The following is a 16,852-nucleotide window of genomic DNA, read 5'->3' as shown; positions in this document are numbered from 1 at the left end:
CAGTTCGCTCTGTTCTACTTTACGGCAGTGAAACATGGCCATTAAGAATAGAAGATACTCGTAAGTTACTAGTATTTGACCACAGATTCCCAGGTAAGTAATAGTGAGGTTAGACACAGTGTATTAGGGAATGATGGTAAATCAGTTAATGGAGTCGTGAATTTCCATCGACTGAGATGGTTAGGCCACGTGTTACGTATACCTGAGCACCGATTACCATGACGCGCTATTCTGACTAGTATTGCCGATGGTTGGAAGAAAGTGAGGGACGGACAAACCAAAACGTGGCATCAGTCCACAAAGTCACTAACTTCTAGCCTGAGCCATGTTGGCAGATGCAGACTACTTGGTTAGAATCCGCGTGACTATCGTAACCAATGGTTAGAGACTCTAGGTGACATGCCTCAGAATCGATCACAATGGCGTAGGTGTATACACTCTTTATCTTCCCTTAAACCTTCAGATTAAAACTGTTTCATATCTGTCTTCCTACACTATATCCTTATATACAACCTATCTTTTATATATTACCACCACTAAATTAACTACTTCTATCAATTCGGTGTTCATCTTGTTGTGCTAACGAGATATGGAAACTTGGACCGATGCATATATGTGCCTGGTCCTACGTTGTAGCTGACTGACTCACTGATTATGAGTAGAAAAATTAGGTTTTTTAAATTTCCGAAGTTTCGTAACTCAGAGTAGGCTACTTCTTCAAAGAATAAATGAACATGTTAAATTGACCTAATTTTAAGTAGTCGAAAGCAAAAAAGCAAGAATATTCATAGAGGGATAGCTACAAAAAATGACTGTTGATAATATATAGATTGATGGCTAGTAATGTAATTCAGTACTTCACATTTATCGTATCTGCGGCTATTCAACTATTTATCATACGAGGTAAACAAGCTTTGGAATTTACCTTTAGTACTTTTCGTCAGTATTCTCTTGTGAAACGGCTACATGCTAACCCTCTGGCTTTAAATCTTCCATAAAAAGTGTCAAGATATTTGTAAAAAGAACTTATAAGTCAACAGTAAATAATCAGTTTGATACATCAATCCTTTAGCGTTTCCTAAATTATAGTTAATTTATAAACAACCAACCACTCAGTTCTCTTGTATTTATGGCACAGTTATGTCCATATTGTAATTCCCTAACTCTATTAACGTATGGTCAAGATTTCATAAATTCGAACAGTATAATCAGATACCATCTGGTTGCTGAGTTGTTCTCTATTCTGGCTATCGGGTAAGCGAATGTGGGAAACTGAGTTCTGATTCAATAGTTAATTAGTGTTACTCTCGGCTATTATCTCACATTTAGTATTTCAAAGGTTAGCTGAAAATCATTAGTACTAGATATATAGTTTAGGCGAACTAGTTGGTGCTCGAACTGGATCAGTACTACTGTTCTACTACCCTACAGTCCGATCTGATAGGTCCCACATAAATAAACAGTAAAATCTGTTTATTTTGACAGACATATCAGAAACTAAATGCATATCAAAATGTATCAGAGGTTGTAACACTGAATGAAACTAGCAAGAAGTAATTTCCGAATCCAAGAGAATCATATTTATCTATCAAGTCAACATTTCGAATACATATTCAAAGAAGTTCTGTAGTATTTCGATTTCAAATCACGAAGATAGTCAGCAATTTATCTCGACTTTACTTAGAACGACATCACTTATCCCCTTTACACATAAACCTATATTACTCAGGCAATTTTTGGCTCGCAACATCACAAAATTTGAGTCTAACTCGAAGGTTATGAAGTTGAGTCAGTTATGACCAATGTAGGATCAAGAAATGATCGGAATTCAGACAAAGCTGGTTCGAATTTCACATCACAGACAAGAGATTACAAGTTAGCATGATCACCATCAAAACAAGAAATTTAACTTACCTGTGAAGAAAAAGTACAAACTAAATAATTTGTTCTTGATAAAGCAAACACGTCAGTTACTACACCCATAATAGAATCTTCATTTTTTCTTCTGAAAAGAGAAGCTGAATCAGCACGTTCACGATCACCATAAAATGTATAATTGGGATACTTTGATTTAGCCTCATCAAATATATTAGGGTCTTCTGTAGCTATATAAACACGTCGTTTTACTGGTTTCAATTGATGATATACATTATGACGAAACGGTGATTTGATATCATTTCTCCATTCCTAATCGATAGGATTTATGAAATGCAAGATAAAAAAAACCAGAAGTTAATTAACACTAGAAACACTTCTCGTTTCACAATGCATAGAAAACGTGACTGATTACAAACCATGTTAGGTATATCCACATGTTAAGGAATTTCGATACCTCAAAAACAGTTTACCATCTTTGATATAGAGTACATCGTGTTATATCCCGATAACAATAGTGAATGGTAACTTTGGGATCCATTTATGGACCAAGATTATGCACATATAATTTTTATCGTATAATCGCTAAATAACTAAACTATTCATATTCGTGTCCCTCTTATTATAAGCTTTATTTTGACCTATAGACTATTATTATACGATTTACCATTCTTGAGATATCCCTAGTCTATTAATTACCGCCTCCCACACTCACAGCCACATTTGGCTGAATCTTGTACAAATGTTATTTTCTGTTTTATTGGTGCGATGTGGTCAGTCTGTTTGGTATATAAACTCAGTATGTTTGAAATACAAGGATTCATACCGAAGAGGCTGTTATTGGTGTTCTGGACTTAACTGGCCGTGCTAGGTAGAACGAGGGACCGATAAGCAGTCTAGACTGCTCGCACGATTTTCGTGTGTCACTGTTCCAATCGATAATTCACTGCTCTCCAATTGGCGATCTTATCACTTCATACATTAACTGGGCATCCACTCGGCCACAAGATATAACACATCAATAATCAATAACTTGATAAATTAGTTTTGTCTTCGTTTTTCTTAATCTACTCTAATCGAAGTGTTGAAATCTCGGTCTATACTTGATGAGAAATAAATATACCTGAATATACCTAGATTTTCATTAGGCTTTACCTCAATATACAGTAATTACTACTGAGCAGTACAGTTTTAGAAAGATAAAAAGAAATTCTTGACAGAGACGAACTGAGTGGTTTAAATTTTTGCAACTAGAGATATAAGCATTATTTAACTAAAAAAACTCAGGGATTTGAGGTAATTTCAGATAGTAACTATTGACCTACATAATAGGATTATTGGACTTTGAATGTGTTCGCCTATAAAATGAGTATGTCATGCACATTGTTTGCAATGATTATGGTTAGTTTATGAGCTGAAACACTGTTGTGATGTCCGAATTTTAAAAAAATGGTTACCTTATAAAACTCATTAGGAAGCCTTTACTCGCAGATGTATCCACATGATAGTCAGTGGACAAATTGAAGTCATTTCTCGATGAATCTGATTACAATAGAACAGTTACTGCATACACATGAAAAGTTATGCTTAATCACTTACTTTAGTTCTAGACATCATTTGACGTTTGGCATCTATGAATTGGAAATAGCTTTCAACTTCAGTCATATATTCTTCTAAACTATGAAAACTCGCTTCAGTATTTATCTACAAATGTACAAAAAGAAAAAGAAATGGTTAAGAAAAGGGTTAACTTAATAATTCATTCAACATAAATCACGAAAGGGTTAGACGAAACAATGCTTTTTCGTATTCATTAAGGTTCATATAAAGTAATTTGTTCACGAACTATGGTAAGTATCTACCAACGAATAGGTCAAATGTTAACCTACGACCGAAAAAATATTACAAAAATTAACGGAAATGCTGTGATTAGCCGATAAAAAACGACATTAAAGATCCGCGACAACATGTAACATACGAGCGACAATCAATGACATGACTTTTCGACCATGCCAAGATTTATTGTTGCTTACTTGAATTACCCAGTAAAATGAGAAGTATCTGAAGGTGAGACAACTAAACACAATATGGCACCTGGTACATGTGTCAATCAGTTTAAGTTGACATAGCACGTTAGCACAGTGAGACAAAATTATTTCAAGACAAATCTCAGAGTATTCGAAGTAATAACAGTACCAGCAATATTAAAAACAAGATAGATGTACGGTGATTTCAGGATTCAAGTTGTGGAGGAAAACAAGAAGTAAATGAGATAAAAAATTATGAGTTGATGCCCTTCAGGAATTACGAACGATTTTGAGTCATGTCATTCAAAGTTCCTAACCGTTGGTTGCGATAACCACACAGAACCCAACCAGGCAGCCAATCGCCAATGACTTCACAGACTAGTGTCACGTTTTGATCTGTTCGTAACTAGCTTTCTTCCAACCTGCTCTTACACCAGACATCGTCGAGGTTGACAGTGGGCGGCCATACGTAACACATGCCACAACAGCCTCAGTCGGTGGAGATTTGTTTCACCAATTGAATTCCCCCTCTTTATCAAGTTTCTTATCCCCAACCCCAGCACTCCTTATTCGGTGGTCACAAAACATAGAGCAATACTTCAAAGAAATTTACTATCGAATGCTGGTGGCCTAAGAATATAGTCCATTTTTAATGGGAATACTTCACACCCACAGATAAACGGATAGAAATGTTCAGCAGTAAACTCGTCCCTTTGGTTACCAAACGGATAGCTCGCCTACACTGCCAGTGACACAAGTTGTCAAAAACCAGTCGAGCTTTTTGAATCCGTGCGTAGATATTGTTAGACACCAGTCTAATGAGACTCATGAAACTCTCAAGATAAGTGCAGCGGTGGCTCAACTACTTGACTTCCTATCAATAATTCAAGAGCTGATGCAGGGCAGTCATGGAGCAACATTTCTCACTATTGTTTAATGCGGTTAGGAGACTGAGTTTTTTAGAGTCTTCACTAGACAGGACTATACCATCTGCGTATTCCAAGTCAACAAATAAATATGCTAGTAGAAGACCCTAGTCCGTACCATGGCATCAAGAGGCAATATACATCGACAGTGTGAAACTTGAGTTTCAGTGAAGGAAGCCTTTTGTCTTTCTTATCTGACACAAATTCCGAACACTGACAGTCCCAACAAGTTATTTAGAGTCTGGTTTCAGGAAGCCAGGAATAAAGTCTCTCTAATTGTTAGCACTCGTGATGCGTGACGATAAAGATATACAAGAAACGATGGTAGTAAGAATGGGAGAACTATTATAGGAGGGATTTTACCGTGAAGATGAACTCGGGAGCTGTTATATTAATTATTATTTATTTTATTTAAACACATAAATATTGCTACAAGGAAGCATCAGATACATATGCGCCGCACAAATCTCATTTGACTTGTGTGAGGGCTGTGATACTGCCCAGGTGCCCAAACTGAAGCAGGTGTTTTGCTTAGGGGGCCTATTGTGACACTTATATGCAGTGATTTTTTGTAACAACACATTAAAGATCACATATTTTTCGTATTTGTCACGCTCTATATGTAACCGCATTATATTCAATATCTATTGTTTTTCTGTATCAATGGTAGAGAAACGAATATTCTTGTTTGGATATATATAACTCTTCTTCACTACTGCGACTCTTAGAATATAAACGTTGTATCCGCCGTCTTTCCTTCTGCTTTAACGGCCACGGCCTTTGATTGAAGATTATAATAGTATTATAACATCCTTTTAGGCCTTTCCACACTACGTTGGAGCTTTGGCCTGGATCATTACTGAATAATACTACTGGATTTACTCTTCATTTTGCTGTTGGTGCTAAAACCTGCAGAGGAACCTTTGTTAACCAAGTGAACTTATTTGTGGTTGTTATCTCAGAAAGCAGCTTACAAGTAACATTCATTTCATAACACTGTTACCATTTTGTTGCTCAGTATACCTTTCTATAATTCAACTGTAATTCGTTAACTTTTGTGTTACTCATAGACACACGCTTAGGTCTGTAGTGTTAATTCTTTTGGTATATTGTTCGTAACTTTGCGTATTGTTACATTTTGACTAAGCTCTTTCGCTGGGAATTACCACAGGCCACAACCCGAGCCTTCGACCTAAAAGTCTGATCAAAAAGACAGTGAAGCATTGTGAAGAAATGCAGTCCCATGATAGCCAGTGATCAACGATTGATTCATTTTCCATTTGTTCCCTCAGGATACTGGAGCCCATGTGTACCATTGGTTTGGAAAGAGGGCTTTCCAACTCCCCTAGGTGGACGCGCCGTGTCCACCAACCCGGTTAAAGAGCGTGGTATTCGCTTTTCGTCCTCTCAATTTCGTAAACAACCCCCCGCCACAAGAAGGCAGTGAGTAGGACTTTCCTGGCAGAGGCTATATAGGCGTGGCCATGTGAGAGCATTTGGAGAGGGAGAGAAGACTCTCCCCACTCTCGGCCATACCAGGGCATTTGGAGATGATAAAAGTCATTCTACTAGTCATTCAACCGATTTCCGTGCAATATCACACATACACGTACAATGCAGAGAAAACTAGCGTTCGAGTGCTCAAGTTATACGCGACATACTAAGAATCTAAGTTCGAGATATAACAACCCCGTTCACAGTTTGCTATACTATTTAAGTTACCTGGCCTTACCTCTCCATATTGGTTGAATCCTTCTCAGTATACCACAGATTAGATTGGTTCTATGAGATTGAAGTGATTCTCCAGTAGTCAAATAACTCTAAGATGGCTAGGGAAACTTGTACATCGATATGAGTTATGTTTGATTATTTAGTAGTTTCATTCAATGATGTGTAATTTTACTCACAAATAGAACCGTAAATAATCACATCGTCACACTAGTTTAGTAAATGAAAATGAAAAACTATACAATAAGAGTACATAAACTCACTTTATCCGTACGTCGGACATGAATACCAACAATTGGATTATCAGATTGATTGTCGAATATTTTAAATTCTTCAGTTAAGTTGAACGTTGGACGCATTAAAAATTTACCCAACTGACCAATGAACCACACAAATGGGGCACCATGTAAACGCGTAAGTATTTTGCTCAAATGGCTTGGAACAGCTGGAGGGACCCAATCAAATGAAGAGCTTACTGCATCTATGCGCGGACACTCAATTGCTTGATAGGTATTAGATGCCTCTCCAGCAGAAACTACGAATGAAAAAGTCAGGGAAAAATTAACGAAAACATTTCTCACCAATCTAATTTTTGAACAGCTATACCCATAAATGATCAAACGCAAAGGGACACCAAATACATATGTGCCACACAATAAAAATGAAGTTGTGAAGAACCAGAGGATGTAAAACGCTTATAAGAAACAGGAGAACAACAACGGACAGAAATTAATGTAGGAGAACGAAATAACAATAATGAAAGGGGCAGTTCAGTTAGCAAAAGAAGTTAAGTTCGTTTTTTATGAAGAAAGTAAAGAAAAGCTACAGTAGGGTCACCACTGGCTTCTATTCTGAGCCATGTCTGATAACGTCTCTAGTCATCTCTAGGGCCCTGGGAGTCGTAAAGGACCAATAGAAGTCAGTCTTGTACAACTTCCTCCCATACCATCACATCATGTCATACAGTGACCTCCATTCCAACTGGTCCTAGCTCCGGTAAATAATGCACGACGTGGAATTCTCTAAGACGACATTCGTAAAACATGTCTAAGCCACCGAAGTCGATGTTTCAAGATGGTGACACCAATTGAATTATCGTCTCTGCACCCGAACACACGATGCCAAACCTCTGCATTACTAACATGGTGTTGCCACTGGATGTCAGCAATCCTTCGGAGACAACGATGATCGAACACAGAGAGACGTCTAACATCCTCAACTCGGAGAGGCCAGGTTTCACAAGCATATAGCAAAACTGCTCTCGGAGTTGAGGATGTTAAACGGCTTTCTGTGTTTGATCATCATTGTCTCCGAAGGATTGCTGATAACCAATGGTAACAATGTTAGTAATGCAGAGGTATGGCATCGTGTATTCAAACACAGTGACGATAATTCAATTATTGTGACTATCTTTGGACATCGACTCCTGCGGCCTGGACATGTTCTACGAATGTCGTCTTAGAGAATTCCACGTCGTGCATTATTTGCTGACTCTGGGACTGGTTGGAAAAAGCGGAGAGGAGGTCAGTGTATGACATGGTGTCGTGGTATGAAAGAAAGCTGCAAAGGGCTAGCTTCTGTTGGTCCTTCACGACTCCCTGGCTGGGGTCCGAGAGATGGTGCAACACAGTGGTCAGAGGCGTTGTCATATATGGCTCAGAATAGAAGCCAGTGGCGATCCTGCTGTAACCTCCTTTTCTTTTTTTATCCTTTTTTCTTCCTCCCATTCTCATTATTTTGTGTGGTGCATTTGTATCTGGTGCCTTTTTTACCAATATGTATGTGTTTAAATGAATTAATAACTAACCGTCTGCAAATTTTCTGGGATTACTACCGATTCCAATCTCAAGTGAAGGAGAAGGATTCGGGGTAGGGTAAGCAACCCAACCTCGTCAAACGAAACCCGCCAGAAACAAACTAGCGTAAAGAAATTAAACTGAGTAAATTCCTAAAATAAATGAAGAACAGCAAGACAACACTGGAACTATGAATATTCTTAAAGAATACATGGCACTGATAACTGGAAGAAGACACCAAAATCATTAATACGACTTCGGGACAACTGGGTAAAAGACCCCATGACAGAGACATTTGGAGATCTCTTTCAGAAGCCTAGAGCTCAAAAGGCGTAGCAGGTTTGAGTGAGTCATAAGAAAGATGTCATTTGTAAACATATAAGTTATTTGTAGAAAAAAAATCTTTCGTGTATTGACGTCAAACAAAATGGATATTATCGCACCACATCACACTAGTATAATTCTTAAGATAAATGAAGAGCAGCAAGACTACACTGGATTTATGAATATTCTTAAGAAAAAGCTTACAATCAGAATGGATATTCGACTGAATATCATTTATACTGCATTTCTGAGATAATGGCACAAAATTTTTCATCCACCATTGTGTGTATCCCTCCCCATCCGTAGGATCCAGGATTAATGTACGCCCGGTTGCATAGGCCATTTGAAAACAATGCATTAAGTGATGTGCATTACAACCGAATGCACAAGGTCTATTTAACGAGGCAACCACATATTTAGCCTTTGTACAACTTGAAGGATTCTGTAAAAAAACAATTACAAAATACGTGAATAGGGATATCATAAGTCTTCTAATTGAACGCTAGATTCGGTTCCTAAGCTCTTCTAGTAACCCTCAGGCCAATTCCACACAGCGACTTGAACACGAAAGAAAAGACGCAAAATATGCGAGAAGCACTTTACTCCAAAGGTTTCTTCATGTACAGAAAGTCTAGGGTTTTCACAGTATTTTTGATGTCCTTGGGTTCCCGGAAAATTCTGGAATGCTACTAAACATAGTAACAGTATAAGTAATCATCCAATCAGAAACTCTACACGTGACTATTCACTTTCTAGATGTTTCTGACAAAGCTTCTAGTGAACGCTGATTGAATAAGATGCTTCTCGGCGTTTTCAGGGCCTTTCTTGGCTTTTTTCGAGTTTTCTTGATCCCCCCCAACAGACTATAAATAAACCCTCATCAATTAAATATTTTAGTATATAAATCATAAATTATTGTACAGAATTTCCTAACAATGAGATACAAATTCGAATCTTTCATACTTTACTAGATATATCATATGATCCTTGACATAATAAATAATAATCGCTAGGGCCAGTCAAACCAAAACATGGTATCAGTCCATGAAGTCATTGATTAATGTACTAAGCCATGTAGATAGGTGCAGAATACCTGGTTGAGGTCCACATGATAACCGCGATCAGTATTTAATGATGTTGAATAACATAGCATGGAACCAATCGCAATAGCAAAGATGTATTCAACTTTCAGTTTCATCTCAGACTCTGAATCCCGAAATCTTCTTATACTCTTTTTTGTCATCATACTTAATTTTTCCTATTATACCTACAACTGATACTTAAAATACTGATATGGGGAGCCAATCAGTAGTGGCCCAATCAAAAGGTCAATCGATGGCAATCAGAAGTGACCTAAAGGACAAGTACATTTCGTTGAAAAAGGAAATGGATCAGTTTCATAAAGATTAAAGTGGTATGCATATCAATGAGTATTTGTGCATTTTATTCGGTAGCCCAATACACTTTGTCGCCCACTCGTATGCCCTCACTCAAGTAGTCAGTTGGGAGGTTAGCTCCCCGAATGTCCTGGTATGGCCAAGGATGGAGAGAGTCCTCTCTCCCTCTAAAAAGGTTCTAACATGGCCACGCGTATACAGTCAGTGCAAGAGAGGCCTTACTCACTGCCTTCTCGTGGCCAGGGATGTTATTTATGAAATTGATAAAACAAAAAGAGAATGTCCGGCGCTCTATCCGGGTTGGTGGAGACAGAGGATCCACCCACGGGCAGTTGGAAAACCCTCATTCCAAACCAATGATGCACAAAGGCTCCAGTATCCTGAAGGAACAAATGGCGTATGAATCAATCGTTGGTCACCGGCTACCATTGGACTGCATCTCCTTACGATGCTCTACTGCCTTGTGGATTAAACATTTAGTTAGATTTCTCGGGGTGTGGGTCTTTAAGAAAACCACCTGTTTCGGTTTGGGCGTCCAGACAGTATCCCAGACCTCTCACAAATCCAATGATTTGCATTGCGCATACATATTTAGTGCCCCTTTGTACCAATGTTTATGTGTTTAAATAATTAAATAAAGTAATAAACGTAGTACACCGTGTATCAGTATCAGATTTTGGACACGGCCCGTCACAACAAATACTTTTACTGTTCTGTTATTCGCCATGATAATTTCATTTCATTTTGCTAATGTGGCGTAAAAACTTCAATCGACGCATATTTATTTGAAGTTTTATTATTTTGTATATGATTGATTGATTGACAAAACGAAAGTAACAAGATGAATATAAAAGGAGACGAAGTAATAATAATATCACTGGTGGTGAAAGGGATTAAATACTGAAATTGCGGCTTGAATTGAAGGAATGGAAAGGAGTTACGTATGAAAGAATACAGGAATATAAACAATAAATGTATCTGAATCACCACTAGCGGTTCTGAGTTCTAGCTAAGGAGGCTTGTTGTCTTATTTGACACAATGTTCGGACGTTAAAAGTTCCTACATGTAGTTTAGAGAGTGGTTTCAAGAGGCCAGGAATAACGTTCCGTGTACTCGAACCGTTTTCCCTAGCGATGTGAGGTGATAAAAGGACGTGAGAAGGGTTAGTCGTGGAGATAAAAGAGTTATTAGGTGTAGGAAGGACTTGAATGTAACCAGCTTGGTCTCGTGTGCAGTTATGGGTATGAGGGCTAATATCACTTTCCGGCTGCCCACACCGTGGAAGGGCATTTCGTGATTGACCTGAAAAGGAAGTTGGATTAATGTTGGTCTTAACGACCTGGGAGCGTGACCGCAGAGTCCTAGGGATAACTGCTTGAGGCCGGTCACGCACGGCGTTTTTGTGGAGGATTTTTGACATCTTAGCTCCGTTCTTCAAAGGACCTTAACGCCGGAGACGGATATCCGTGGGATAAGGCGAGGCGTGCATTTTTAGGGTCGACCTCTTCTAACCCCACCCCTCCTTGTGGGAAGGCAGCATCGCCGTTATGCTGGTTGTCTGAAGGAAACACCTTACTGCTGTCACACCTCTGTACAGTCAGCAGTACGACTTCGCCTTCGGACCTTGGGTTTGCTGCTTTTAGTCTTACCGCTCTTCAAGCGACCTGTCTGGCATGGTAGGACCTTGAGGAACGATTGTTCCATCTAGTATAGCTCGATTGGTTCATCACGACAGGCAAGCCCGACCACCACGTCAAGGTAGCGGCAACGGTCGAGTGTTACAACAAATAATTAACTAATCATTTGGACCCCAACCAGGTATCCTGGATCTATGAAAAGTGCCAAAACAAACAGTAAATGATTTTAGAGACTGATACTGTATTTTGGTTTGGTCGCTTCTGGCTTTTTTCCCAACTTACTTCTATCGCAGCCATCAGTGGACATCGAGGAAGGTAGTGATTAGATCATACTTCTTAACCACTTCAGTCGATAAAAACTCACAGAAACATCAACCAACTTGATATGGTTACCTGGTACTTGACGTATAATCTAAGCATTGCTGACGATACGCAACCAATACTTTGACGTTACTTAGGATCACACTGCTTGTCTCCCATCATCTTAGTTCAAGTCCCAAAGCTATAAAGTAATAGAGAGCGGAGTGACGAGCAGTGTACCTCCGCCACGGTTGAAAGACAGTCACTTTTCCTACGCAAATTTGCAAAAGCTAAGCAAGCTTTCTCAATATATTCCGAGATTTCATCAGCCCCCGCAAAATGAAATTCAGGAGCTAAAATCAATAAACCACTGATCGATTTTAAAAGAACACTCTAATGAGGCTGGATGACTAGAGTAACAGAAGTATTTAAAGGTGAAGGTCCTAACAGTCGACATCTCTTATCTAGTTAGACAAGATTAACAGCGTCTTAGAAATAAGAATACGGAGATTGAATACTGATGACATGCATTACATCAATGAAAAAAGTAAACTGATAGTTCCATTAGATACATTCATCAGTTTGTTGGGGCTCTGAATAGACATTTTTATTCAATTTCTTCTCTGGACTTGTTACCATTTGTTTCCTAAACTTTTTATTTGAATTAGAGACTAGTGATTTGCGATTCCTTACCTCGTTAATCTCTGTTAACTGTCCTATCCTTATGTACTTATACGGTCGCAAATCGAAAAGATTGGCATCCCATTCAAACAATAAGCCTACGTTTGTAGATAAATAAGATAATCCCCTTTAATTTCCGAGTGATAGGTTATCTATTAAATGTCAATACTGAGAAACAACGTAAGTGTCTTTAAACAACCTGTACAAAGGAAGCAGCATAAAATACAATTCTGTATTGTGAAATTTAGAAATATGGTTTTAGGTGTTCAAGGTTATCTGCTGTTGTTAGTGGGATATAGATTGGATTAAGCATGTTTTATGCATGATGGTGTTGCTGCGCTCTGATTGGTTAATTTTAAACCGATCAGCCCGGGCATATTATTGCAGAAAAATCTATAAGCTTCTTATGTATATACTATAAATATATGAACATTATTTAAACTATTGATTGCTGATTGCTGTTCACTTATCATTATTATTTTGAATACAATTTCATTCCTGTTCAACGTGTTCTGATTTTGGGGTCTTGTTGAGTGTCATTGTATAAGAATACTAAGCAATAGGAATAGCTGGGTCGTTTATATAGCAAAAACACAATTATAACAGTGGTGACGGGGAAAAAGGAAAATTCATTGAAAATGCCTATATCAGATGACCAGCTCAGCCGAATACTACAGCAACAGCAAGTACAACTTGACGCACAAATGCGCCTGTTAGAAACTCTGACGCAACAGCTTAACATACACTACTCGAGTTCACATGCTACTACAAGTACTTCTTCTTGTGATGCAGTTGCCAGCAGCATCCCAGAATTCTATTATGACCCCGAATGTGGCAATACATTTCTCACGTGGTTCAAGCGTTGGGAAGACACATTTAGAATAGAGTTCTGTAATCAAGACGACGCATGGAAGACTCGACTGTTGATGTGCAAGTTGGGAAGTCATGAACATGCACGCTATGCTGATCATATATTACCAAAGTTACCTCGAGAGCTCAGTTTCGAGGGGACAGTATCTCAGCTGTCAGAAATATTCGGTGAATCTTCCTCATTGTTTAGTATTCGCTACCAGTGTCTTAATTTGGTGAAACGAGAAGCCGATGAATATGGTGTTCTAGCAGACATCGTCAACAGAGAATGTGAAAAGTTCAAGTTACGCTCGTTGACAGAAGATCAATTTAAATGCCTTATATTCATCAAAGCTCTCCAGTCACCACAAGATGCTGAGATTAGAACCAGACTTCTAACTCGTTTGGATCAAGATCCTAACATCACACTCAGAACGTTAACAGATGAGCGTAAGCGGCTACAGAACATCAGACACGACAATCAGTTGATTGAACAGGTAAATCCTAATTTAACCTGCAGTAGTGTCAATGATATTACGAGGTTAAATGTTCAGAAACCGAAAACAAGTGGTAGCAAACCAACGACTGCATGTTGGTTATGTGGTGATTGGCATTATGTACGATTCTGCCCATTCAAGAAACATAAATGTCAGATGTGTAACAAACGTGGGCATAAAGAAGGTCATTGTCCTCCAAATCGTACGTCCCAGCCTAAGCAGAAGCATAAACGTCCTCGACACATAAAGTCAGCCGAATCTAAATCACTTTCTCTGGTAGCAGCCTTTCAAACAGACTATGACATTCGGAGAAAGTATGTTACGATCCAGATTAATGGTATAGCGGTTCGTCTTCAAATTGACACAGCATCCGATATTACTCTAGTGTCTAGAGAGACTTATAACTTGCTGGGAAAACCGCCAATGAAGCCATCCAAGAAAACGGCTAAAAACGTATCTGGAGGTGTACTGAAACTAGTTGGTGAATTACAATGTGAATTTTCCTTCAATGTGAATAGCTGTAAAGGAGTATGCTATCTAACAGAACGACCAAACCTTGATCTACTTGGTCTAGATATGTTAGAAAAGCTTGGATTAATGGATATACCCATTAACAGCGTGTGTAACGTGTCGTGTCCATCATTAGACACCACCTCATATGCAAAAAAGACAGGTAAAAAGGTTCCAGAAATACAGAGTGTAGCAGCAGCGACAATTCGAAACACTCCAGTGTCGTCAGATGAAGTCAGAAAAGACTTTTCAGAATTTTGTCAGCAGAACGGAATCAGGCACATCCGAACACCTCCATTCCATCCGCAATCGAATGGTCAGGTAGAACGTTTTGTTGGTACGTTCAAAAATGCCCTAAAAAATCAAGAGGGGAGGGGGACACCGAAGAGATCTTAGAGAGGTTCTTGTTTATACACCGTTCGACACCGAACCCTCAGACAACAAATGGAGTCTCCCCAGCGGAAGCGTTACTTGGCAGAAAAATACGTACACATTTTGAGAGCATTCGTCCGACGCCAGCTCGTGAACCCCAACGAAACTTACCGATGGAGAAGCAGTTCAATCGACACCATGGGGCACAAAGACGATTGTTCACGGTGGGTCAAAAAGTACTTGCTATGGACTATCGTGGTAAACATCCTACATGGATAGCTGGTCGGATCGTGCAAAAGAAAGGAAATATGGTTTACGAGGTGTCCGTTGGTTCAGAAATCTGGGTGCGTCATGCTAACCAACTGAAATCAACCTCGATTTCCAACAACGAAACGCAGCATAGATTACCTCTTGATGTTCTGCTAGACACCTTTGAGATCAAAACACCTGAAACAGACAGGACAGTCAAGGTGCAAACTAAGGATGATACAACGTCCTTATTACATAAAAGGTGGACTAACCGGAAGCGCAAACCAGTAAAGCGGTTGCAGTTGGACCCTAACACCAGATCCTACGAATCTGCTCAAGGGGGAGGTGTTAGTGGGATAAAGATTGGATTAAGCATGTTTTATGCATGATGGTGTTGCTGCGCTCTGATTGGTTAATTTTAAACCGATCAGCCCGGGCATATTATTGCAGAAAAATCTATAAGCTTCTTATATGTATATACTATAAATATATGAACATTATTTAAACTATTGATTGCTGATTGCTGTTCACTTATCATTATTATTTTGAATACAATTTCATTCCTGTTCAACGTGTTCTGATTTTGGGGTCTTGTTGAGTGTCATTGTATAAGAATACTAAGCAATAGGAATAGCTGGGTCGTTTATATAGCAAAAACACAATTATAACAGCTGTCAATCTCCACACATTTATTTAGGGGAAAGTTATGTAGGATTAGAAGCACCCACAAATTTTAAGGACGAAAGTTAATGGCTGTCGTATGCTATTAACGAGTTCAATGTGAACAGGGCATTAGAGTCTTAAAATGTGCAGAGCTGTAGTTCGTTAGTTCAAACATAATGGGTAAGTATAACTTGATAGTTCTAATATAATCGCTATAGGTCGAACAGCCTAGTGTCACAGTCATGAAGAGTTGTTATAAAGATCCAAATAATAACACACAATACTATTTAATGTACAACCAACCTGCAATTGGAATAATTCACTTTGAAGTTCATTTGATAAACATTCCAGATAATTTATTCGTGATTCCAACACACCGTCAACTCGTCCAATTCCATCAATATCAACGTGTAAGTGTAGTGAAATATCCTGTAACTGACTTTTTAATTGCTCCACTGAGACTTTCACTTCTTTTAACGGTCTAATTAAAGAGTAGTTTTTGATAGTTTTTATTTTCTCATTTACACTATCGAGTTGAACAAGACTATACTTGATTTCACGAGCATACTGCAAGGCACGGCGACGTAAGATCTCATATGACATACCATGTATCCCAACTATGGGGATAAGTAAAAATAAAAGAGTAATACTGATAAACACAGTGAATAACCTTTACACGAATAACGAATATTCTTGATGTTTCATTGCTCTTCACACCTAAAATTTCTAGGGTAGAAGCCTGTAAGATTAGTTTGGACGTTATTTCTCCTCCTACTCTGTTAGTATGTTCTTCACAACGTATCATCCATATGTCGACAGGAAAATGAACACTTGTCAATAAGTCGTGCCATTGTACCGTTTTCTAGTTTAGTGAGAAAAATGTCAGCCAGTATGAGACCTAGTAGTGAACCCAGTGCGAAGCCATCTAATCGTCTATATATTTCACCATTCAATTTGAAGTTTACGTTCATAGTACAGTTAGGTAAAATTTCCTTAACGATGCCCAGAGGGATTGTAGTC

At 38.6% G+C, this 16,852-nt stretch overlaps 1 protein-coding gene across 2 annotated transcripts in view; it reads right to left on the bottom strand.

The window, feature by feature from the left end:
- Smp_175120.1 (Alpha-(1,6)-fucosyltransferase (EC 2.4.1.68) (Glycoprotein 6-alpha-L-fucosyltransferase) (GDP-fucose--glycoprotein fucosyltransferase) (GDP-L-Fuc:N-acetyl-beta-D-glucosaminide alpha1,6-fucosyltransferase) (alpha1-6FucT) (Fucosyltransferase 8), putative) overlaps window positions 1-16,852 on the bottom strand; it is a gene marked incomplete at both ends in the record, with an annotated part of 64,915 nt that overhangs the window by 39,780 nt on the left and 8,283 nt on the right. For both annotated transcript variants that reach the window (XM_018798697.1, XM_018798709.1), the window contains 5 exons: window positions 1,911-2,186; window positions 3,471-3,579; window positions 6,820-7,091; window positions 8,881-9,117; window positions 16,177-16,451. In XM_018798697.1, coding sequence (XP_018646687.1) covers window positions 1,911-2,186; window positions 3,471-3,579; window positions 6,820-7,091; window positions 8,881-9,117; window positions 16,177-16,451 — 1,169 coding nt within the window. The remainder of the gene's footprint in view (window positions 1-1,910; window positions 2,187-3,470; window positions 3,580-6,819; window positions 7,092-8,880; window positions 9,118-16,176; window positions 16,452-16,852) is intronic.

Source organism: Schistosoma mansoni (genome assembly GCF_000237925.1).
Source record: "Schistosoma mansoni, WGS project CABG00000000 data, supercontig 0151, strain Puerto Rico, whole genome shotgun sequence".
Classification (NCBI taxonomy): domain Eukaryota; kingdom Metazoa; phylum Platyhelminthes; class Trematoda; order Strigeidida; family Schistosomatidae; genus Schistosoma; species Schistosoma mansoni.
The sequence above is the reverse complement of the archived record's forward strand: the minus strand, read 5'-3'. Positions and strand labels throughout refer to the sequence as shown.